The sequence below is a fragment of the Thamnophis elegans genome, chromosome 10 (assembly GCF_009769535.1).
Source record: "Thamnophis elegans isolate rThaEle1 chromosome 10, rThaEle1.pri, whole genome shotgun sequence".
In the NCBI taxonomy this organism is placed as follows: domain Eukaryota; kingdom Metazoa; phylum Chordata; class Lepidosauria; order Squamata; family Colubridae; genus Thamnophis; species Thamnophis elegans.
The window spans coordinates 56,607,966-56,635,082 of record NC_045550.1 but is presented as its reverse complement, the minus strand read 5'-3'; the positions used below and the strand labels follow the sequence as shown (position 1 = coordinate 56,635,082).

Sequence of the window (27,117 nt, the reverse complement as noted above, 5' to 3'; positions counted from 1 at the left end):
TTGTCACCGCAAACTTAATATGTTCCAAGGGGAAAACAATAAAAAACACATTTTCAGCAAAGGGTGGGAACAGGGCAGGAATTCTGCTGGCACGGCAGCCATTTCCATTATTTATACAACTTTTATTTCGGATTCCACCGTAAGAATGTATATAAGAGTCATCTTGCTGTGGAATATTTCAATAGCTTCAAAAATGCAAATATAGTTGACCACAGAAGTTACCAAACGTATTGTTTCAAGTCATTAGGTAGATCCCTTTTGAATGTAAGTACGCTTTCTGAACTTACAATGTTGTAGCATTAATTTTTTTCCAAATGATTGCTAAGAAGTTCTTATTTTAGAGAAGTCGGGCCTTTATCTAAAGGTGTCACACTTATGAGTAGTGCACACCAGGGGTGGTATTCACTTAACTTCCCTACCAATTCACAAATGTGAACATGCGCGACCCCTCTGTACATGTACTTAGACTTCCGCACATGCACTTTGGCTAAAAAAAAGGGGGGGCCTAAATGAGATGCCATAGAGCCAGGGCAGGTGGGCAGGGCCACCTGTGATTTCTGCTACAGGTTCCCGCGAATCGGTCCGAACTGGCAGAATACCACCTCTGGTGCACAAACACAACCAGAAATACTCATTCTAGTATAATTATTACGTTGATAGAAAGCTTGAAAGTTCTACTCCAGTGATAATCTTTTTGTCCGTGCATGCCAAAAGCTTGCATGCAACAGAGCGTGCATGCCTGCCCACACCCATAATGCAATTCACCCTGCCCCCTGTGCATGCGCACATGACCCCGCCATGCATGTGCGCTCCCGCACACTCCTGCCCCTGTGCATGTGTGGGGGTCCCCTGCGGCTTGTTTAGGGCCTCCCTGAAGCCTTCTGGGACCAAAAATGGGGCATGGGGGAGGGCGCCGAACCCCCTTGCACTCTCCTCGCGCATATGTACCTGTCTCCTGCCCTGTGCGGCAGAGACGTAAAAATCATGAAGCATATATGCATGTGCGGTGGAGCTGAACTAGGCAATGGCTCGCTTGCCTGCAGAGAGGGCTCCACGCATCACCTGTGGCATGCGGGCCATAGGTTGGTCATCATGGTTCTACTCCCGCCTCCTTTACAGATTAGGCAACTAGGGAGGGTCCCTTATGAGATGTGTGCCATGCTACCATTCTTTCTGCAGGCTCAGCTGCTTTTTGTCTGACTGTTGTATAGTCGGCAGCTCTCCCTCCTCTCTCCTAAACTCATTCCCGTATGCCACCTTTTAATAACAATTTTTGTACATGTGAATCAATACATGTGTATAAATTAGCATTAATTAATGCTACTTGGTGTCCCTATTTATCTCCTTTTTCCCTGTGGGATGTGCTCTTTCTTTTCTGATTTCCTGTAAGGGTTATCATTATATTTTTCCCCATCTTTTCTAAAGTAAACTACATAAAAAGCTGCCACAATGGCAGCTTTTTACCATCTTGGCACAGATGTTAGTCTGCATTTGATGTTTTCTTCCAGAGTAGGAGAAAAAAAAGATTTATGATTTCAGCATAATATTTGCAGCCAGTTCACTAGCTGTGGTAATACTTCTGATATTTCCATGAAAATAAAGTGCATAGCTGTAAAATGAGTTCACCCTTATTAAGGATTTCTGCAATGTGCTCCAAACACTTCATTTTCACCTGCAATTATGTTATAATTACAGTTTTTAATGAAATAATTATAGGTACACACAGCAGATGCATAGATATAATTATGGTAATTGTATAAATACCTGATTTTCGGTGAACACTTACTTGCAAGAAGCCTTCTAAAGTGGGTAAAATGTCATCTACAGAAGTTTCTCAGTCACAGAATGCTGTGCATTTATATGGCATACGATTACTTCCTATTAAATTTCTTACACATCTCCCCCTTCCCAACTCGCTTTCAAATAAAATGCCGTGTTCCTGAAATCAGATAGCAAATCATTTCTCAGTGCCTCAATTTTATGCCTATCAGAATTGCACATCTGGAGCCAACCCCCTTTGATCCAAATCTGTCTGTTCTCAGACCAACTCTATAAATTAGGTTGAGGCATAAAAAACAGGGCATTTTTTTCACTTATTATGGAAACTCTTGATTTTCTTAACCATGGACTACTACTGAATTAGTTCAACTGGCTGGGTTCACACCATAAATCAACTACACTGACTGGATTTGCAGAGTTTAAGGCATTTTGCTTAACCATGGTGTATTGAATATACCATAATTGGGTGGTTTCATGCAGCATCCCACATCATAAATCACTGTTGACAAATGATTGGATTTTCACAACATGACAGGCAGAACCTAAACAAACTCTACTATGGCTAAGCACAACAGAATATCACTGTTAGTGCCATCTCTTCAGTAGGGACTGGGGGATTTCCCAAATTCTAATATGAGGCACTAGTACTGCCATCTTGATTCTCACGACAACTCATTCTCAGCCAACTGTCTTTTCTATAAACCTGAAATCCATTCACCAACGTTATTCTTATTCTTCTGCTGCATGGCTCCCATTTTGCCTCGCCTAGTGCTGTTTGTTTACTTATTTGTTTGTTTGTCATTTCCTGACTTCATTATTTGTACAAATAACTCAAGGTGGTGAACACATTCTACCTCCTATTTTATTTTCCTGCCTCCAGAATCTGCTTAAAACATAAGGTGGCCAAATGTCTATGGAGATCGTCAATCATCCAGTTCATGGTTGTCCTGAAGGTGCTTTTCTAAAAGGCAACTGGACTTCATTTTTTCATTTGAAGATGTTTCACTTCTTGCCCAAGAAACTTCTTCAGTTCTGAAGAAGCTTCTTGGATGAGAACTGAAACATCTTCAAGGGAAAACAAAGTCCTGTTGCCTTTTGAAAAAGTACCTTCAGGATAAGATGGCTGAGTCACGTTATGGACTTTACAAGTCCTATTTTATTTTTATTTTTTTATTTCTTAAAGATATGAGGTGGCACAGTGGTTAGAGTGCAGTACTGTAGGCTACTTCAGCTGACTGCTAGCTGCAGTTCAGCAGTTCAAATCTCACCGGCTCAAGGTAGACTCAGCCTTCCATCCTTCCGAGGTGGGTAAAATCAGGACCCAGATTGTTGGGGGCAATATGCTGACTCTGTAAACTGCTTAGAGAGAGCAATAAAAACACTATGAAACGGTATATAAGTGCTATTGCTAAATTTATATGCCACTCATCTCAATATCAAACAGCATAGCTAATGCGGATGGGGTGAATGTACACCTCAAGCGTATTATTACAGCAAATTCTCTACACTAACATGAGGAAAAGAAAGATTCCCAAGCACTTTTCACCCAGTAAAACGTGAGCATCCTAATTCCTACTTAGTTCCAGTCAAGCTTCCTGATAAACGTATCAAGTCAGTGTCAGAGAGCCCTCGGGAATAAAAAGCATTACATGGGAAATACCATAAAATCCATGGTAATGGCGGTACTTTAAAACTGTTACCATCTGTTCTCCACCTATTAGCGCTGCGATCCTTTACCCAAAAGACATGTATTACATCTTTTTATACTTCATGCATATTCTTTCAGACAACATCCATAAAGGTAAAAATCCATCTCCATTATTACTGTCTTCCACTATAATCAATATCAACCTCCCCCTCCCCCAAATGCTAACAGAGGGAACTGCAGATGACACAACGCCAAATGAGATAATTAATGTTCTAAAAGACAAAAGCACTATTAAAAACATGCTTGATAAGATAGAGAAGTGGCTGGAAATAACACTGGAAAAGGCATCAAACGCCAAGGAATAGGAGATGGAAAATTGCTTGCTTGGTATATGAAAGAAATCTTTGAATTGTCGTTGATCATAAGCTTAATAGGAAAGCTGCAAAAGGGTGAATATAATTTTAGACTGCATCAAAGAAATACGATTTCCAAAACATGGGAAGTAATTATTCCATTTTATGCTACATTAGGCAGATCCTACTTCAAGTATTCTGGGCTCCGCTACATTTTAAAGGAAGATTTCGTACAAATTGGAACAGGTGCAAATAATAGTCAAGGGGATTGGAAATAGTGTCCCAAAATAAAAGCAGATGACACAGTGGAGACATTATGAATCCTCCAGAAGAACATGTCCTGTTTACTGCTGTCTCAAAGTGCAGAACACGGAATAATGGTCCTAATTTATACAATGGCATATTCCTCTTGAGTGATTAAGGAAACATTGAATTCCTAAGCACAAGCCTACAGCCTTAGTAAGCCATGCTGAACTCAGTATCTGGGAAATTTAACAGAATAACAGAGTTTGAAGGGAACTTGGAGGTCTTCTAGTCCAATTCCTCCTCAAGCAGGAAACCCTGTAACATTTCAGACAAATGACTGTCCAATCTCTTCTCAAAAACTTCCAGTGTTTGGGGCATCCAGAATTTCTGGAGTCAAGGCATTCCACTGAATAAATGTTGTAGCTTTCAGGAAATCTTTATTTAGTTCTCGATCAGTTCCCTTCTTGATTAGATTCCATCCATTGCTTCTTGTCCTGCCTTAGTTAGTGCTTTAGAGAATAGATTGAACCCCCTCTTCTTTGTGGCAGCCCCTCAAATATTGGAACTCTTATCCTATCATCTGCCAGAGTCTTGCCAATGAGCTCGCTTCCCCTGAAAAAAAAAATGTGGTTATGGGAAAAGAAACCTACATACTTCCTTTCTTTGTTTATATAAGACATCATCACCAGGGAAAGGAATTTTGGCCTTGCCACACAGTTCAGCCTGTTGCAAATTACTGACCATTGACTTTGCTAAATGGAATTTTGGCTTGAAAGTCTGCAAATTGTTATCATATCAGGGGTGGTTGGTGCCAGTTTTACTACCAGTTTGCAATCCATGTGCCACGTCCACTGTTCAATTTAAGTTGTTCGCTGTGCATGCATGGAAAAATTTACAGTGAACCGCGCACATGCAGTCACTAAAAACCAAAATTGCGGCAACCCAGCGACCGCGAGGGAATCGGTTCAGGGGCGTGGCAGGCCTGGGTCACTGCAGGTTCTGTGACTTAGGCCTGATTTCAACTACCGGTTCGGATGAACTGGGTCGAACCGGGAGCAGCCCACCTCTCAATCATATGACTGTAAGATACTGCAACTTTTGTAAATGCAAACCAGTTACCAGTTATTGCACAAATTGCAATCATGTGATCATGGGGGTGGCATAACGGTTATAGCTTTGAGGACAGGCATTAGGTCATTTTTTTTCAGAAGCCATCATAACTTTGAACTGGTGTTAAATGAATGTATCTATAAATAATAGTACTGGAAAACAGGAAGAATCTTCTAGCATTTTTTCAGGCTAACAGATTTTATTAGAAGGAATAAATCTGAAAATATGCCACCAGACACTTTTTGATTTTTGGCTATCATAGACTAATTCCCCCCTCTTTATGCAGTATCTGTTAATATTGTAAATGTATAAATGTGGAAGAAACTGAGAAGAGAGAGGAAGCCACTTGAAAACCGAAATCTGAAGCCTATACTGAAGAGAGCTAGCCAAATGTTATTTATTCATAAAGAAAGCAATTAGTAGATTATTAACATTTTAATAATTGAGACATTCTCAGATAAATGGATTGTTAAAATATCCAAGCCATATTCCTCAGCATATTTAAATTGCTCAGTGCTTTGCTCAATGGCCAGACTTGAATAAATTAAAATTTGACACTGTTTTATTGGCATGGGACATAAAACAAAGGTTAGATGTACATAAATAAAAATGAAGAATGATTGGATATAGACATCAGGCACACTGGCAGACTTATTTAATCATAAAATAATGTAGCCAATCTGCTGGTGGTGTGTACATGTTCTTGCACAAAATGACTGTGGCAGGCCTACAGCCATCTTTTCTTTTGGATCTTTGGCCTGCCACACTTTCTATTATTCTACTATGTATTTTCTATTGTGGGAAAATGGGAGTGCGGATTGTAGGAGTGAGATGCGATGTAGCCATAACAACATTCTTTCTAGAAAGCCAAGGTCATCCTTTGTCTTTGCACCTTTGCACCTGACCGGAACTGGATGGGTGGAACTGCCAACATGGAAGTGGAAGATTGGACCATATGATGGACTTGTGGGTGTGGGCAGGCAAGACTTTGAACTTTCAACTGGGTGGGAAAACCGGGAAGCTTTCAGATTTGGGTTTTCCTAGATGTGCCAACATGGCTCTCTTAATAAATTGAACTTTAAGTAATACTTTGCCTTGGACTCTGAATTACTTTTGGATGCTATTTGGAATCCTGACATACTGGTGTAGTAGAGTGTTCAAAACACTGTGTTTTCTTATTGATGAAGAGTTTTCAACATAGAAGATATACTTTGAAACCATCACAAACCATGGCTCTATGCTACAATTTGCAGCAATCAGAGAAAGGACATAGTCTACATTTGGATAGCATGTATAGATTTATAATACTGTATAGATAGCAGCTTTAAACCCACATCATTCCCATTTCTCAGGGAACAATAAAGAAAAATAAGTGGGATGTTGTCAGGTTAAATTTGCTGATAAGCCATATTTAGGGTTAACAGTGTCATGTGAATGCATCCTAGCTTTGAATCAAAGACATTATTTAAATAACAGTTCCAGAAAAGACATTTCAAGAATAAAAATCTCAGATTTTCCGATGCATAATAATAAGCATGCATATCAAAACTTAGAAAACATATATCACAACCCCTGCAAATACTGGCTGGGGAATTCTGGGAGTTGAGATCTTAAAGGTTGACAGACATTGTCCTAAATGATAGCAATAGCAATAGTTAGGCTTATATACCGCTTCATAGGGCTTTCAGCCCTCTCTAAGCAGTTTACAGAGTCAGCATATTGCTCCCAACAACAATCTGGGTTCTCATTTTACCCACCTCAGAAGGATGGAAGGCTGAGTCAACCTTGAGCCTGGTGGGATTTGAACAGCCAAACTGCTGAACTGCAGTGCTGCATTTAACCACTGCGCCACCTCGGCTCTTCGGCTCCTCGGATAGACTAAGATATATAATAACAGAGTACGAAAGGACCTTGGAGGTCTTCTAGACCAATCCACTAAACAAGAAGGAGACTCTATACCATTCCAGAGAAGTGTCTGTCCAGTCTCTTCTTAAAAGCCTCCAGTGATGGAGCATCAGAGGTGATATTCAGCCAGTTCAGACTGGTTCGCTTGAACCGGTAGTGGAAATCATGAGTGCACCCACCCACCCACCCACCTGGGTTCTATGCCATTCTATTTAGGCACGTTTTTGAGGCTCGGTACATGTGCAGAAGGCAAGTGCGAGAGCAAAGGGCATGTGTGGAAGGCTGGGCACAGGCGTGGAAGGGGTGCGTGCATCCGCAAAGTGGTCGGGCATATGCACGGTGAACCGGTGGTAAGAAAATGTGAAACCCACCGCTCTGGAACACCCACAACTTCTGAAAGCAAGCCATTCCACTGATTAATTGTTCTAACTATCAGGAAATTTCTCCTCGGTTCTAGGTTGGTCCTTAATTAGTTTCCATCCGTTGTGTCTTGCCTTGTCTTCTGATGCTTTGGAAAATAAGTTGCTCCCCTTCTTTGTGGCAGCCTCTCCAATATATTGGAACACTTCTAGTTAATCAGCCCAGCCCTTGTTTTCACACATCCAATTCCTGCAACCATTCTTCATATGTTTTAGCCTCCTAATCATCTTTATTGCACTTTTCCACACCTTTACCTATATAGGAAAAGCTGCAAATAGAATGTCATACATTTTCCTAATACAAATGAACTTCTTGCATAGGAGTATCAATTAACAATTTACAACTGATTAGTGGTTTTGGAGTTCTTAAAATAATGCTTTGGGTCTTTTCTTGCCATGAACATGGGAAGTTCACAGCAAATCAATTGAGAAGAAGATTGCTATGTAAGAAAACTAGCTGGTTTCAAAGTATATGCTGAAGTAGCAGTGGTGGATTTCAGGCGATAGGGCCCAGTACAGGTGTACCAGTGACAGCTGGAAGCAGCGCCCACCATACCAGAAGAGTGTTTCGTTGGGCCTGTGCATACCAGTGGTGAGTTGCAGGCGGTACACCCCAGTACGGACGTACAGGAGCCTGCCTAGAGCACAGGGTACCATTCTGGTAGGGTGCTCTGGAGGGCCCACCTGCCTGCCCATGCTCCTTACCTGTCTTAAACTCTTCGGCGCTTATGTGCACGGTGTGTACAGCGCCTGCATGACAGTACGCAGAAAAGCTGGAGCGTCACGGAGGTTCGCAGAGGCATCGCTGAACAGTAAGACACATGAGTGCACTGTGCATGTGTGCGCACATACTGCATGTGTTCATGTGGAGGTCGCCAGGCCCCGTTGCAACCGTACCAGTTGCAATGGGATCCAGAACCCACCACTGGTGCACACAGCTTACGGTGCCTGTGCGACTTTGCCAAGTAGCTGGGGCGTTGCATGGCGGTGGCAAGCACATGCACGTGCAGCGTGCGTGCCCGAGGAGGACGTTTGGCCCCGTCGCAGTGTACCGGTTGCAACATGCTCCGGAACTGTGAGGTAGACAAAGGATGCTATCCAATCCGCTTAAGCACACTTCTGCAAGTAAGAATTTGTGTTCCTGTCTTCCAGTCTATTCCAGGGACCTTGAAGAAGTGGGGCTATTAATAATTTGTTCCACTTGCAGAACAGCAGCCACAAGCAGAATATTATCTTTTCATCCAACTGTCAGAGACACAATAAAATAGATCCATCAAGATTATTGGGGCTCAAGGATGGCAAGATGACTTTGTTTCAATTATTCTATTTGAAATGTAAAATCTTTGTTTGAATTGAATTGGACTTCTGATGACTTCATGGACATGCTTTTGTAGTTTCTTGGCAACGATGTGGAGGTGGCTCTCCAGTGCCACCTTGATTTTATTGAAATGTCCCTTTGCAAGCTACAGCTCAGCAATCCAATCTTGCTTTAGTTTTTCAAGATCTGCTGAGATTGGCTAGTGGTGCCTCCTAGCTGGAGAGTAGAAAATTCTGCAATGAATTTTCTTTTGTCTGAATCTAGCTTTTTCCCTGAAGAAGGCAATTGATATTGTATCCCAGCCTTCTTTCTCCATATTCCTTCCTTCCTTCCTCTCTCCCTTCCCCCCTCTCTTCCTTCCATTCCTTCCCTTTCTCCCCCCTTCCTTCCCCTTCTCCTTCCTTCCTCCCTCCCTTCTCTTTCTCCTCCCTTCCTTCCCTTTCTCCTTCCTTCCTTCCCTTTCTCCTTCCCTTCCCTTCCCTTTCTCCTCCCGCCCTCCCTTCCCTTCCTCCTTCCTTTTCTCTTCCCTCCCTTCCTTCCCTTCCCCTTCGCCTCCTTTCCTCCCCTTTCTCCTTCCTCCCTCCCTTCCCTTCTTTTTTTCCTTCCTTCCTTCCCTCTCTCCCCCCTCTCCTTTCTTTACCTCTCACACAAACACACAAACATTCTTATTTCTCAAGGACACTTCTTTGTGGTAGGCATAAGATTGCAGTTTTGACATAAGTCAAAACAAAGTTATGAAGCCAATAAAGCAAAACACACATTCATTCATTCATTCATTCTTAAGCCTTCATTCTTAAATATGAATTTAGTGCAGGCAGAAAAGAGGAATGACTTTTCATGTGTAGCACCTACCAGCAAATCCAACAAGTATTACTTTTACAAAAAAAAAAAGATCACAGTACAAAGGATGGCAATTTCAAACATTTTATGTAAAACCTTTTTTATATCAAACATTTTATGTTAAATGTAAGTGTTCTCATATTGTTTGGTGATACTAGCAGCTTTAGATTACAAAAGGATCTAAAGTTTTACACTAGATAATGTTTGGCTCATTATCTCACTGGGTGTATTACCTGTTGAAAAGCTGCATAGGAAATAGGAGAGGCATTTAAATAATATAAGGAAAGAAAAAGAAAGACCTGACTAAATTATCTGAAACCGAATGAATGCAAATGATAGTGCTTGATCCTTTGAGGCAGCACTGGTATAGGTTAAATTATGACTTTCCAGAATGAATTTGGCTTCAGGGCTGAAGAACATTTAACCACCTGTTGTTTACAGGTAGTCCTCAGTTAATGACAGTAATTAAGACCGGAATTGTCCTCATTAAGCACTGCAGTCATAAAGTGTAAAGTCATGTGATGAAGCCTCTTAGCAATGTCCCAAAGGTGCTTTTTCGAGAGGCAACTGGACTTTCTGTTTTTTTCTTTCAAGACATTTCGCTTCCCATCCAAGAAGCTTCTTCAGATCTGACCAGATCTGGAATGGAAGGATTTATTATCCTTGGAGACAACTGGTCATTTGGATAGGTGTGGAGCCTTCTTAGAACTGTTGAAAGGACTGTGTTGCAGATTGGAGAGAGATGATATTGTATCCCTCCTCCCCCTTTGTTAAGAGAAGGCTGTTCAATTTTGACATAGATGGCCTCTTTGACTCCTTTTTCAAACAAGTGGTCTTCTCTGTCAAAATGTGGACTTCCAAAAAGAGTGCCTTACGTCTTTTAAATGCAGGTGGATTGCTGAACCTAGTCCTGATGTGTTTGTTCTCCTATATTGTGCCATGCACTTATTTTTTAAAAATAATTTTTATTTGTTTTTGAAGGACAAACAAATATAAAAATTAAAATTAAAAAAACCATCTTCCATTACAAATCGTAGAAAGTGTGTCAGTTGGTTACAGTATTTCCATACATCTCTTCCATAGTCACCACCTGCTTTTCATATCAAATCACATATTTTAAATTCACCTATATTCACGTATATCACAATTATTATATCTCAACCTTAATTTGACTATAATTGTTTTAACATCCTTGTATATATAATATTCAAAATCTAGAATAGGATTATATGATAACATTCCATTAAATCATCCTAAGATCATCCAACCACAGTACATCTTTATAACATATTCTAGATAAAACTTTTAAACCTCCTCTCATAATCTCCATGTGTTGTTTATATAAAATTTCATATTATTAAACTAATATATCTATATGTATTGTTATCATTATTAATCATTATTTAACTATAGCTATTGTCACTTCATTTTATACATACTACTAGTAAACTAAATTTAGTTTATTTTTTTATTATACATTTTCATTGCATCAACCTGCATCTTTCCAGTAATAGTACGGTCTTATATCTCTTGCCATTTGTAGCATTAATGTTCTAGTTACTTTCTTAATAATCTTGTATAAACTTTTCTTGGCAACATGTTATTCCTTTTGTATCTCATAAAAGCTTGAAACCCAACATCTGTTCTTTCCATCAGCTTATCTTTGGTTATCACCAGTGCTTCAGATTTCTCTCATTATCTCCATCAATTTTTCTCTATTTTCTTCTTCTGTGCTTTGAAGTCTGGGGTAGAGTTCCAACCCATCTATCGCCCCTTTTCATATTCCGCTCTTGCCATTACCAACCACACTCACTTTGTTGTCAGTATTCACAGTTTTCTTATCTCTTTGCTCATTTTTTTCTTCTATCTTTTGAAGTCTGTCCTCCACTTTCTTCATTTGGTAAACATCCTGAGTTTCTCCATCAGATTTTTGTTTTGTTTTGTATTCCATATTCTCCAATCTCTTTTCAATTCTCTCTGTCACAAGTAATAGATTTTGAGTTTCAAACATAACCATTTGCAATGTTACAGTTTCTTTTTCCTGCTGAGCCATTCTTTCAATTTTGCAGACACTGCCACTATAGGGTTCAAGGCTATTTTAATAAACTTCAAATAGGTTCATTTATTATCTTTCAAGTCAAAATGTTGTCTTCCCTCCAATAGCTAGTGATAGAACTTCCAAAAGGCACCTGTATAAACAACTTGTGCTCTTCCTACTATCACTGTCAGTAAACAAACTGAAACAACCTTGAATCTCAAGTGATCAAAGAGAAAGAAGAAAAAACAATGTATCCAGCCTCCAGCCTCTAAGTGGCTGCTTTTCCTCCTGTTGTTACAACCCTCTTTATAATCCTTCTTATTATCTTCTTTATATTCCAAGCTTAAGAAAGAAAAAAAACAACCCTTAAATGGAGATCAAAAACAATCCAATCAATCCAATCAAGCATTATAAAAAAAGGAGAATTTTAATCCATAGGTATAAGCAAAAGTTTAAAAAGAAGAAGAAAGAATTAATCCATTCAGTTTAAAAAAATAGGGAGCCCCTGCAAAAGTTCCATCCGTGAAAAAAAAATTAGAAACTGGATAACACACTAAGTTCAATGCAGATCAATCTCGCCACCTACAGTCTTCTGTCTTCAATCTTAACTTAAGTTACATTTTTTTTCTTGGGTAGTCTCTTCCTCTAATAATAAAATTTCCTCACCAATTCGACACACTTTCCCTTTCTGCTTTCTTCCCATTCCAGAGCTGTCCCAACTTCAGCAGCTTCATTAGCTGCATTTCTGTCTCCGGAAAAAAAGGGCTATTCCTGGATCTTTCAGGGACTGTGCAGTGTCCCTGAGATCAGCAGGAGGTGCCCTTCTCAATCACCATCTCTGTGGGACGGTTTAGGTCCAAATGGACCATCCAGTGGCAGAAATTTGACTGTGATCTGGGAGCACCAAGATCATACGTCGTGCCGTCGCGACGTCAGCTCTCCTCTTGTTTTGCCATGCACTTATGGAGTGGTTTTGTTTCCCCAATATCCAGTTGACCTTAATAACTCACTAAAAGAATGCAAATGACCCCTCAGCAAGGGGTATAAACCCTTCCATTCCCCACCATCTAGTCCAGCGATGGAGAACCTTTTTTGGCTCGAATGCCATAAGCGGGGGGAGCGCAGGGGGGGGGTCATGCGCAGGCATGCTGCACCCATAATGCAATGAGCAACCCCGAGTGCATGACAGGTGCAACCCCCCCCCCCCATTTCTTGCATGCTTTTTTCACCCTCCCCAGGCTCCAGAGGCTTTATAGGCTTCCCTATTGACCTTGCTGCAAGAAAAGCGAGCTGTTTTGTTTTTAGGAATAAATATTTATTCTTATCTCACAGCTGTCTGGATCTCATTTTTATTTATTTTATTTTATTTATTTGTGTTATTCTTGCAACCCCAGCTCGAGTTGGAACCCCGAATTATTCATCTGACAACACAGAGTTACCATTATAACTTTGCTGAGAAACTATTAAAGTGTATTCTCCCTTTTATATTCACAACAAAACAGTGCAGACATTCAAAAAAAGTGATTGCCTCAAGGTCCCCATGCTTGGAAAACCAGGTCTCCTCAGATTAACAATTGGTTGAGTTCACACAACGTATTTCCTAAGGCCAGGCAATGACCTAGCAGTTGCTTTCACACATCCTGGTATGTTTGGTGTCTGTTGTTCTTGATTAATTAGAGGGGACTTGCCTTGATGTAAGAAAAACCCAGTCTGTTTGGTTAGTATGTTTCAACATATTAAACACGTTCAAAAAGATGTACAAAAAACAAACTAGGTGTGTTGTGCAAACACAGCTATTCAATATACTATGCCAGCATCTATCAGAATACAATTCAGAATATCACATATGGGAGAAAGTATTTTTTAAAAACTTTTTAAAAATTCAGTACTAATCTTCCCACTTTTTGGGTTTCTTCCAGATGAGTTAGTTTAGAAAAAAACTATGTCGATTAAATTTTAAATTCAATTATGATTTTTGAGCCAGCTAAGTAGCTACCTGCAGTGGCAATGCAGAAAACTATCGTTATTCCAAGGAGTTTTAATGATATATTTTTAGGTCTCGTCCTTGTTAAGGACAGCCTAAAGATATGGAACTCACTCTGAGCTAACCTGCTTGCCTTTTTACTCTGCTGTTGTTAGTTGCGAAGTTGTGTCTGACCCATTGTGATCCCATGGACAACATTCCTCCAGGCCTTCCTGTCCTCTACCATCCTCCAGAGTCCACTTAAGCTCACGTCTACTGCTTCAGTGACTCCATCCAGCCACCTCATTCTCTGTTGTCTCCTTCTTCTTTTGCCCTCAATCTTTCCCAGCATTAGGCTCTTCTCCATTGTGTCCTTCCTTCTCATTAGGTGGCCAAAGTATTTGAGTTTCATCTTCAGGATCTGGCCTTCTAAAGAGCAGTCAGGGTTGATCTCCTCTAGGACTGACCAGTTTGATCACCTTGCAGTCCAAGGGACTCCCAGGAGTCTTCTCCAGCACCAGAGTTCAAAGGCCTCAATTATTTGGTGCTCAGCCTTTCTTATGGTCCAACCTTCACAGCCATACAATGCAACTGGAAAAAACATAGCCTTGACTATACACACTTTTGTTGGCAGGGTGATGTCTCTGCTTTTTAGCATGCTGTTTACATTTGCCTTTTTTACTCTAGTTTACTGAAGAAAAGAGAAGCGGGTGGGAAACGTCATACAGCTGTAAATCTGTGAAAATCTCAAATTTTCAATTCCCAGTGCAAAGTCAAGGTCAGTGACTTGCAATCTTGTGACTACAGAAACAGGGCCATGAAGTTATGGTGGCAGATTTTTAATAAAATCCCCAGGGCTAGACTTTAAGCTTGGAGATTCTGCATAGAATCTAGAATTCGGTATTGTGGAAACTAGTCACCTAGACATCACTGCTGTCATTATTAAACAGCTCCTGACAGCTTGTAAGAGATTTGGGTATCATTTTGCCTGGTATTTATGCTTTCTATGTTATGCTTTTAAATTTGTTTCCTTGAGCCTAATAATAAATCTTAAAATCCCATTATTCACTGATGTGCTTATTGTCTTTTGATTCAAAATAACCAATTGCCTGGGCACCTGATCACTTCCTTGACATTTGGCAAACCCCCCCCCCCACCTAACTGTCATAACCATCCAGTTCCACACTTAATTAACAGTCTAATCTGGGTGCGATGAAGTATTTAATGGATTTACATTCTACCTTCGCTTTATAGTATAAACAATACCCATATAAACTTCTTCCATCTTCTTTCTTTTGACAGAGCAGAGTGGATTTCTTCTGATATAAGCATGCATGTTATAATAATGGCATGCAGAAAATTCCTGTCAGGTGCTGCTGTACATATAATTTCCATTAGAATCACCGAATGTAGCCAGAGGTGGGCTTCAAAAATTTCAGCAACAGGTTCTTTGCCCAGTTGCTCGGTGGGAATAGCCATGTAGGGCGTGGCCTAGTTGGCCTCCAGCATCATAGCTGGGGAAGCCATTTCCGCTTCCTCCCATATTCCGGAGGCTTTCGTCGAACCTCTGGGAGGGCAAAAATTGCTTCCCCCAAGATCCGGAGGCCCTCCTTCTGAGAAGCCCCTCCCCGAGCCTCTGCGCAGGCCCTGCTCTAACTTCGCATCCAAAATGGGCTGCATGGAGGGAAGGGTTGGGGTGGGAGGAAGCAGCCAGGGGTGGGATCTGGAGGTTCTCCAAACCAGCCATAACGTTAGCTATGGGTTCTCCCAAACCTGTGCGAACCCATAGCAGCGCATCCTTGAATGTAGCCTAGAGAGAGCCAACATACAGAGGCCTATCTAAATACCTCCAATAGCTGCCATAATTTAACAATAAGATATTAATTACTTGGAAATAATGAAATTTCCTATCTATCCTCTCATCCAAAACCGAGATGAAACATGTTTCACACTTATTACAGGCAGCAATCCAGTCGCAGTTCTTATTTATTTTTCTTCATTTAAAGAAAACAGTTAACGGATTCTAGATGAAGCAATGAATGAATGAAGATGGTATTTCATGCCATCACGCCATAAATGTGATTATTCTTACCTAGGTCTTAAAATAGACAGGACACTTTATTCCCCCACACAGTTCAATGAACCAAAGGTCAGTAGCAAATATTCAGCACAGCATTAAACGGACACAAAAAGTTAGAAGAGCATTTAGAAGTCAAACCTCTTCATTGCTCCACAGTCCAAATTCACCAGCTATTTAAAAGCAGAAACCTCTTTGTGTATATATGTGTGTGTACGTGATCAAAATATAAAGTGCAAGTAAAAAATAAAGATTGTGGGAAAGGGGACCAGAAAATGTGGGATTGTTGTGGCCTTCCAGCGGCCAGCAGAGTCAGACAGTGAGAAGATTGGGGAGGAACATGGGCCATTCCTGGAGGAAAGCAAAGAGGGAACTAGACAGCAGTGAGACAGAGGAACAGCTGGAGCCTGTTTCCAGTGCATGCACAGAGTTTCCAGAAGACAGAAGAAAGCAGAGTAAAGCCACACCTTGGAGGTGACTGGCTCCTCCCTTAGGAAACAAAAGAGGAGTGAATGGGGAGTGGGGCTTTTGTAGGAAACAATTCGTTCATTCGGTTGTTTCAAGAGTGGAAAGTTCTGTTTGTGACTATAAGAGACTCTGTGCCAAGTGTTGCCTTGCCCTGCATTTGGAAACTAGTTATCTGGCAGCTCTCCAAGCAAGATAAGGTTTGTGTTGATAAATATTCCTCTGAAAGACTGTTTGCCAAGCCTTGTTGACTGTGGATGAAAGGAACTCACAGTCATGTAAATAAAAAGGGTTTTGCCAGGACCAAGACTCTGCTTCTTGCTTTTTAATGAAGCCTGGGTCAGAACAGGGAAAAACAGAAAAAAAAAATACATTAACCTCCAGCTCTTTTCAGCGCAGTAGAATAAAGCTATTACCATTGCAGCCTCAACTTTTTCCTTTTGCATACTTAGGCTATACATTTCTATAACAACAAGCTTATCTAATCAACAAATCCCCAAGTCAAAATTTCACTGTTTTCTTTTTCAAGCACAAAAACTAAATGCAGAACCAAAACAAAATTGGATGTGTTCTTTTCTTTTATTAAAACGATTAATTTGGCCATCTCTGCACCTATAGATACCTCTTTATCAACTTGCTGAAATCCCTGATGCTTTAGGGGCATTAAAAAAAAAGTCTGATTGGCTTTTGTACTTTTAAAGATGATAAAACCTCACCTCTTTATTTATGACTATGCGAAATCAATGCTTCGTAATAGGAGGCGAAAGTCACTCAGCTAATTACACATGCTTGATAAACAGCACAACAACGAAGACCAGGGCTGCAATGCACATCGAGGCATGTGCATTGCTGCAGTCATTTTCATACGAAGTGGATAGAGCGGTGCAGGGTGGGTATTGTTCCAAAGAGCCTCCTGATTTCCCTTGACACACATTGTTCTGGTCATCTGCAAACATCAAAGGCAATAAATGGCATCTTCATAATCACACGTACAAAGAAAGGGCTGCAGGAAAATTAAGACTCCTAAGAAATGAATTGAACTTATCATCCTTGCAGAAGCTGCTAGAGCTCGGCTGAGACCAGCATTCTGTATGCTGTAGTGCCTCTGAAGCTACAACTGGCCATTTTTATAAGAACGATATTTTAAAATTCATTAACATAGTCAGAAAACCTCAGGGCAGCCACAACTTTCTCTAAACATTTTATTCGTAAGTCTAAAACAGCTGATGCTATGTGGAAGGTGGGTAAATACCAGTTGCAGGATACCTACAAGGCTGCAGTTTTAAAAAATATTTTTATTACATTTCATTAAATGCTAAAAAGAAAAGAGGAAATGGGGCAAAACACAAAAAACTAATAGTTATGGTAACATATACATTGTCCGGGGGGGAGGGGAGCGGAGAAGAGCACATAAAATGTGCTTTAATTAAAACAAAGTAAAAGAAATTTTAAGAAAAACTGAACTGTCTTGCATAGTAACAGGAATTCTGATCTCAAATGTGGTCATAACTCAAGGGCTACTTGTACTTGTCTATACAAAATCTACATCAATAGACAATCTGCTCATAACTGATAAATACAAGCTGGTCTTCGGTCCATTGAATAGATGGAGCCATGATTTTTTTTTTTACAAGATTGCAATTATTGCTTCCATACAGAGATGATATTCAGGTGGTTCTGATCAGTTCTAGCGAACTGTTAGTAGAAATTTTGAGTAGTTTGGTAAACTGGCAAATACCACCTCTGGCTGGCCCCGCCCCATCTGCTTCCTGAGCCCCAGATGATCGGTTGGGTTTTGTTGCCCTGCACAGAGAACAGAGCTGTTAAGCAGGTTAGTGCTGTAGGGAGGGAATAGAGATTTTGCAGTATCCTTCCCCTGCCATGCCAACCAAGCCACGCCCACCAAGCCACACCATGCCAACAAGCCAGGCCCATAGAACCAGTAGTAAAAAATATATATAAATCCCATCACTGCTTCCATTCTGTTACAACAAATAACAGTTAAAATATCTGAAGGTTTCTTACCATGGAGGTTCTCCTTAGAACTTAGTTTAAAATTATGTCTATCTTAGAAGCCCAATGAGAGGATAATTGCACCATGTGTTAGAAATTAAGACTGTGGCAACATGAAATGTACAGTATTAAGATTCAGGGATGGGCTCCAATTGCCAGCTCACTCAGTGAAACACCATGCGCACAGTGCAACAAAAAATTGCTCTGCACATACACAGAAGGCAAAGACAAGGCGGCGGCATTTAAAATGCCACCAAGATAACCAGTTTGGGGGCGTGGCAGGCCTGGGTCACTGCCGGTTCCACCAACCCAGACTGCCAAGTTACTATTGGTTCAGCTGAACTGGTATGAACCAGTAGGAACCCACCTCTGAACAGATTGATATAACAGAATAGCAGAGTTGGAAGGGACCGTGGATTAGAGTTTTTCTAATCCAACCCCCTGCTGAAGCAGGAAACTCTATACCAGTGCAGACAAAGGGTTATCCAATCTCTTCTTTAAAACCTCCAGTATTAGGGTACCGTTGTTCAGCAAACAACACCATCTCTAAATCTACAGAGAACTGCAGGGAGTCATCTAAGGATATTGGACCGTTACTGGAAGTGGTGGAAAGCCTACCACGGTATTCTCAATCCTAATCTATTCAGTTAGGTTAGGATTGAGGTCAATTAAGGGATATCGATGAAAATAGGAGAAGACCACTTCCTGCTCTCATTCCCATTCTTAAACTGAAAAGTTGTTATTAATATTTTGCTGTATATGACAACAGTAGTCCGCCATCAAGTAATACCAAACGAAATGGGACAACTCACTGCAGCCAACTCATCACAGCCAAATTGCCACGGCCAATTTGCCATGGGAGAATTTAACAATTCAGTTTAATTATTTAAAATAAATTTCAGAAATATTTTATTTTTTGTCATCTGTATTTTATTCGGCACCTCCTTTTGCATCCTTTCTTTAATGATTCTATCCCACCATTTCTTTGATATTAGTGTAACTTTTGTCCCACAGCGAGTTGTCCTATGAGTTGGCCATGGCCAACTGGTTGCAGCAAATTCTCATACACCTTAAGTAAAGCCTGGAGTGGTAGGAAAAGCTTAAGTGTAGCAACCTTTACTCAGCCAATGACCAGCACAAAGTAAGCAGATGGACAAATGGAAAGTACAAAGCTATAATAGCAGAGCGAAAACATCTCAAGTGGAAAAAAGGATAATAGGATAGTATCACACTAAGAGTGTAACACTGACACCAGAGCTCAAGAATATAATATTTGTAGCATTAAGCTATGTCTCTAGAATACAATTGAAATAAAACCAGCACAAACTAATTGAAAAAAATATATGAGAATGGCTGGCTGACCAAATATCAAATATTTTAGAATAATAACTCCTTTTGGGGCTAGTTTATTTACCATGACCATTTTTCTTGGAAAAACTAAAAGATAAACCTGAAAAAGGTCAAATCTGAAAGAGTTCACAAGAATAAAAAAACCTTAATTATTTATAGCTTTGCTTTACAAAAGTAAATTCAAGAGCAAAACCAAGAAAATGTGACAAAAACACATATTCTGATAAAATGTACCTAAAGTAAAACAGAATATGTAATTTTTTTTAAAAAAAATGATTCGATTTCTATGTTTTTCACATGAATGTGAAAGGCCGTGTTATGTGGTACCTTTTATTTGTACAATAAAAGTTAAATGATCAAAATACAAGTGGTTCTCAGCCTACAACAGTTCATTTAGTGAGTGTATTTGCAACAGCGTTGAAAAAAGTGACTTATAACCGTTTTTCACACTTATGACCCTTGAAGCATCCTCTCAGTCAGATGCTTGGCAACTGGTTCATATTTATGACAGCTGCAGTGTCCTGGGGTCATGTGACCACCTTTTGCAACTTTCTGACAAGCAAAGAATGGGGAAGGCAGATTCATTTAACAACCGTGTTACTAACTGAACAACTGCAGAGATTTGCTTACAAACTTGTGGCAAGAAAGGTCATAAATGGGGCAAAATCCACTTAACAACTGTCTCGCTTAGTAATTTTGACTCAATTGTAGTTGTAAATTGAGGACAAAAGTTTTTGAAATACAAATAAATCCAAATCCACAGCTTTGTGAAATAAAAGATTGTCCTTCACATTAAAGAATGTCCCTCAACGCAATCAAAACTCTGAGACCTGGGATTTCCTCAAAGTAAGAATTTATCAGAAATATCATATTGGCACAGCTGGTGAAAACCCAACTCTGAAGGACCTACGGTTTCTTCATCCAAACCAAAACCCAAAGTTCTTGCCTCCAGGTTACACGTCCTTCACATGGTCCAATCAGGTCACAGTCCCCATTCCGCTGGCTTTAGTCCACACCCTTCAAGCACCTGGTGAGGACGTCCTTGGCTGCCATGGGAAATAATGCTACTTTGGCTACACATTCCCCCAACTATCTCTATCTCCCCCTCACGTTCCCACCGCTCCAACCGGCCTCACTGTGGCATCCCTGAAGATGCTCCCAAAATGGCTTCAGAGCTGAAAGAATATATGGTCACTGTAAGCTAGTAAAGTAGTCCCTCCAATTTGGCAGCATAATAGAACACAACACAATGCAATGGAAGTGGGAGATTATCAATTGAACTTTTTGCCACAGACACCAATAGAATTTTTAGCATCACTGTTTTAAACCAGAGTGGGGGTTCTACTTACATCTCCCCACAGGTTCCATATCTTGAATGGTGAAATTTGCTCATACAGTAGCTTCCAGGTCTGAATAAGAGAGCATGCAAGACAATATGGGCTCATCACATCCTCTAATGTGCCTGCACATCAACTGTCTATATATTAATTCCATATGAAAAGTCAACCAGTGTTTGTAGTAATATAGAGAGGCTGTTTCCTGGGGGAAAGGACTTCAACAAAGTTAGTAACCCCTGCACATTGAGGGTCTGTATGTGGGATGGAATGTAGAAAGGAGGTAGATTCCCACGCAAGATGATGTGTATAGGGGTGAAACAATAAATAACCCAGTTTGGAAGAATAGCATGTCACACTTGATTTGAGGCCTGAGATCAGTCTTGCAAACTGAAGATTCTACTATCTGCATCTACAATAGTCTGTGAACTGTTAGGGAGAGTCTGTCTTCACTTTCTTTCTCTCTCTCACACGTAATACTTTGACTGAGTTGCATCTTACTGAGGGTTGGGTTCCGGCAGGCACTACTGCAAGTTTGCTCGGCTGTGTGCTTCCCACATGTGCACATTTGATGCAAGCTTGATGTGCATGCGCAGTGCAATTAAAATGATTCTGTGCATGCACAGAACTGAAAAACAAGATGGTGGTGCTACTGGGGAACTGGTTTGGGGGCATGGCAGACCTGGGTTGCTGCTGATTCCAGCGACTCAGGCCGCCAAACCACTACCAGTTCAGCTGAACTGGTCCGAACCAGTAGGAACCCATCACTGATCTTACTCCTATGTAGTGGATCATCTACCCTCTTGGGAATTAATATACAAGGGATTCTAATCAGACTTCTAAAGAGTTGGAAACAAGGGGGTGTGTCTATTATTAATTCAGGGTAAGGATAGCAGAACAGCTGGTTTACACAATTGTTTAAATTGCTAAATGTTGCACAGAATTTAGATAAACCTGCTAATCTCTTCGAAGGTTTTAACCACAGCTTGTTTTTTTTAATCACTTAGCTCATTGCAAAGCCCAGCCTGTTTAGTTAGTTTATGATTCAATATACTGTACAAACCTAGTAAATAAGCTAATCCAAGTTAATAGGTTAATGGTATATTGTAACTGATATAGGTCTCTATAGACTCTACTGGTTAAAAAAGAAAGTGCAAATTAACATAAAGTCTAGCAACTTTAGCAAGAAAGAATGAGAGGAATAATCACCCTCCATTCTCTTTTCTAGATCCATTTTTAAAAATCTTTTTTAATAGAAGAACAATTTTGAAGCAGCGGGCAGGAAGGGTCTCTGAAACAAATATGGAATATTTTTTCCCTTCTGTTTTCTGGGAGGAGAAATTAAGTGCACAATTCAAAGGTAATCATATTAATCTTACATCATGGTTACAATATTTGATTTTAATTAGTAAACAAGCAAACACTTTTAGGTCTTAATGTAGGAACAGCACTTTCAAATGTCACAGAATACAAAACATATTATGGTGCTTGACCGGCATTTAACATGGTTATAATTGTTTTTTTTTTAATGTGATGACTGTGTAACTATATTCTACATTGGTCTTCTCTACCCTGCCTCAAATTTCTATATGTTATGCATAAAGTAAAATTTACTGACACAATTTTCAAACATATAAATAATGAAGCAATTTGGAAAATTATTTGAGATGTTATAAACTTATGAAGTGGTGAATTTACGTATTCATCTTCCTTGGATAGTATGCAACCATTAATTAATTGTGATATTCGGTAGCATTATGTCCCACTTCAAACTTTAGTTTAGTGGTGGTTAACTCACTACAAAACAATCAATCTGATTAACATAAACCAAGATTCTTTTGCTGGATGCAATTTATGATAAAGAAGAATTAAGGAAGGAGTATTTTTCCTCCCAAAAGTTATTCCCAGCTTCATAAACCAAACAATCACCCGAACCCTTCCAATACAAATGGAAAACGCATGAATTTTCTTTCAGTTCAACTCAAATGTTGTCCATTTCCATTTTTAATAGTCAGGAAATTAAAAGTAAAATAGCAAAAGCTATGGGTGTTTCCAGAACGATTATTTTGAGAAATAAAGTTGAATGACATCATATATATTTTTTCACGGAATAGATTTGCAAAGCAAAGAAAGAAAGCAGTCACAAAAAAGGTACATTATGTTAATGGCTCGTCAAATGATCCTTGTCAAAAGTATGATTGTATTGGTGAGAGCTGAAGAACATGATGTTGCCATACAGTTTGAATTGAATGCTCAGGTTTCCAACTGATTGCCAGAATATTTTGTTTTGGTGAAGTCAGTTAGGACTGCAAAAACTAAACAAAATGGAAAATACAAGGGAAAACAAATTCAAAATCTTCGCTATAACTCCTCAAAAAAAAAAACCTCACCAACACCCTAAGCTGAAAACATTTGTCAATTGAGGATAGTCCACTTATATCTCCATCTGTGATAGCCAATGCAAAACTATGTATTACTAGAAATATAAATCCAATATGAAGCGTTATGTACACTTTCGGTTCAAGTGATATGAAACAGTAAACCTGGTAAACAAAGTAATTACTTTGCAACCCATACTTTTCCTTCTGCCAGAAGAAAGTCACTATAACTCTATCTCTTTGGAAACAGCATTCAGTCTTTTAATCAGACACCCGGGGAGGGGGGGAGTAATTTTATACAACAACTACAAAAATCAGTCTCTGTTGCACTGAAGGGGATCAAGGCTATAAAAGCTTCAGCTCATTAAACTCTCTACTAAGTCACTGGCTCTACATGTGAAAAACACACATTACCACTGAACTCAGGTTCTTTATCGGATGATTACATGCAAACAACTCTCCAATACCATGTGCATTAATGCTTCAGAAGGGGAAAGGAAATTTTGTTTCATTCTCTTGTTTTAAAAACATTTGTCCTATTTCGCTGGTTTCCAACCCTATTAATCACGGACAATTTCTTCTTTCTGTACCACCACCATCAACAGCCTAATTCTCTTTTAGGATGGTGGGGTTCCTCCCTACGGTTTTGAACAGTTTAGTTTTTGTTCTGTTTTGTTTTTCCAACCCAGGATTCGTTTGTATCCACTTTTATACATACCTCCTTTTCTACAAATTTTCTTGCCGGGTTTTCTGGCACATTCCTTGGATATTCTTTTGACTGAAAAATGAATAGAAGACTAGAAAATAACATGGAGCTCCAATGATAGACGGTAGGAGCATGCAATACCATTAGCTTCGATATGGGGCTGCTTATTATATGTATCGTTTGAGCGCAGAAGAATCTCCTTCCTTGCCTATCCATGCAATGGATCGAGATGTTGATGCATCTTTCCCAGGGGTCAATGGGAATGAGAATTAGGTACCAACTTTGACCTAAGGATAAACGTGCTGAAAAGGAGTCTAGGCTAAGAGAAGAAAAAGGAGAGCATTGGCTAAGTACCGATGCATACATAGAAAAGCCACATGCACACAGGTTAAAAAAAAAAAAAACGAGGGAAAGAAATTAGCATGCAGACAGAAAAAGCCGTGCTGGCTACCAGTACACATAGTTTCATCGTTTAAAGAAATATCAAACAGAAAAGTAAATAAAAGTTTTCCCCTGCTCCTTAAGTAAATAACTCACCATCTTCAGTTGGGACATATATATTCAAGTAGAGGCAGTCTTCATTCTGATCTTGTACGAAAGTAGAAACTATATCCAAGTTGTTCGTAAACCAAACAGGAAGCATGACTTCCGGTAATCTGCCCTCAATGATGTTTTGAGGACACACTGGTGCAAATTGGGTTGCATTTTTGACGTCTGGCCATGGAGAAGGCGGCTCAGGTGGTTGAAACCGGTGTTCTCCAATAGGCGGGGCAGCGTAAGGAACTCCAAGAAACTCGATCACTGGCCCCAAAATCTCATTGTTCAATTCCTTCTTCATCCCCCTCAGCTTCCCAAAATTGGTGGTCACCACAGGGTCAATATCATCCAACTTTTGGGATGACACGGCGGCCGTGTGAATCAAGAACCCAAGTACGCAAAAGGTAAATGTGACATCCAATCCCATGTGCAACAAGCGAGCTTGTGTTGCCCTCCATACACAGTTCAGCCATACAGATATTGGAAAAGCCATGGTCCCACATGAGTTGTACATCTATGGTTAAAACAAGGTGATTTGTATCCAGCAAGGCAGAAAGGAGGGTTTTCCCCTCCCACGGAAACCGGGAAAAATCAAAAATCAAATAAGTCTGAGAATACCCAAAAGGTTCTTTGTATGGTGTCTTCCAGTGATTTCATTCTTGCTGATACAGCATCTTCAGAGTCCTATTTATCAGGCTACATTCGATTGACAATTCAGTTTTCCACTGTAGCAAGCTGAAGAGAGCATCCATTTAATAAGGATTCCTCACTTATAAATCAATTCCAGTTAACTTCAGGTCTATAGCCTGGAGAAAATGAAAAATAAATCATTAGTATGAAAGAATTAATATAGGCAGAATAATAACTACATGTTTTACAAGTTACTGTGCGTATATTAATAGTTGCCAGAGCCATGTAAAAAAAAAAATGCAAGTAATTTATACTTTTCCCGAGATGGCAGGTAAAATACTGATTAACCGGATATTTATGATGTCATTTGCTGAGTTTCTTTAGAGAAATGCAGCATTTAATTTTACTTTTCTAAAACTGGACACATGGATTTAAGGGCTGGAATATAGTGCATACAGTTTATTTGTAATGCCGCATTCTTTAACTAACAAAGAGGATTGTGATCAATTTCAAGCTGATTAATATTAGGCAATTTGGAACCACAAATCAATTATAATTTTATACAACTCTGAGAGAGGCAGGAAACATTAAGATGGGATGAAACTTCTACAAAGAACCTTCGTGATCTTAAGTATATTGCCAGTCGTCAGCAAAATAGAATTAGTTCTTCCAATATATTAGTTCGGAAGTAAATATGGTTGGATCCAAAGAACCTAATTCTTCATTCTAAGGCCCCTTCAGTCACCTCACATATGAAAACACATTATTTCCTCATGAAATCATTCTACATTCTTGAAGAAGTTAAAGAAAAATTTACAACCAGATTTTTCTGAATCGTTTGGCTTAATTCTGAAAAAGTTTCTGACTTGCAATATATTAAAAAAGCAATAAAAAATCACTTGGAAAAGATAGCAAATGCCTCATCCTTTGTGAATCAAGGAAGAGCTACAGTACAGGTAGTCCTTGACTTACGACCACAATTTCTGTAGTCAAGTAGACATTTGGTAAGTGAGTTTTGCCCCATTTTATGATTTTTCTTGCCATGGTTTTTAAGTGATAGGTCAGTCATTTGGTTGTTAAGTGAATCTGACTTCCCCATTGATTTTGCTTGTCAGAAGGTCACAAAAGGGGATCACATGACCCCAGGACACTGCAACCGTCATAACTATGAGTCAGATGCCAAGAGTCTGAATTTTCATCACGCATCCATGGAGATGCTGGAACGGTCATAAGTGTGAAAAGGGGTCATATGTCACTTTTTCCAGTGTCGTCATAACTTTGAAGGGTTGCTAAATGAATTGTTGTGAGTCAAAGACTACCTGTAGATGCTTTTAAGTATTTGGGAACATATCCCATCCTTCATATAACAAACTAACTCATCAAGATTAAAGCAATGATAACTCTCAAACAACAGGACCGATGACAGATTAATTAGACCCAAAACATATTAAACTCCGAAAAACACAGATACTATCTCTTGGCAGTCAATGACTGTATAAATGTTCTGACCTAGGCTTCCTGAGACAGTAAAAAGCATACACTTAGTTAGTCCCCAAAACCATCTTTTTATTTCAATGGCTGGGAATTATGTTCATTCACAGCCTGTAATGAGTCACAAATAGTTTGTAAGGAGTCCAACAGAAGTCTATCACAGTCCTTCAGGATAAGGCTGATAAGCACCCACCTTTATCTCCCTTGAAACACTGCCAAAGACATAATTGGCAATTAGCTTGGCAAGGCCACACGGAGCACAGAGTCAGAACAGAGTTTCAGAATGTAAACCGACCAGAACAAAGTTGCTTCCGGCAAAGGCCCAAGTGCCTTTGCTCCTCCTTTATGTCTTATGGGAGGAGCCATTCCTCCAAGGCTTACTCCCAAGTTGCCCTTTTCATCTAAACTGTTCTTGCCTTCTGGCAACTCTGCGCATGCGTGCACTGGGAACAGGCTCCCTTGTTCCTCTGCCTTGCTGATGTCTGATTCTGAGGCAGCACATAACTCCCAGATCGCT

General features: G+C 39.8%; 1 protein-coding gene across 1 annotated transcript in view; it reads right to left on the bottom strand.

Moving 5' to 3' along the window:
- Window positions 1-24,585, bottom strand: part of NLGN1 (neuroligin 1) — a 545,726-nt gene extending 521,141 nt beyond the window's left edge. The window contains 1 exon segment of the mRNA XM_032225531.1: window positions 24,480-24,585. Within this exon segment, the coding sequence (XP_032081422.1) occupies window positions 24,480-24,585 (106 nt within the window).
- Window positions 24,586-27,117: the final 2,532 nt, after the last annotated feature.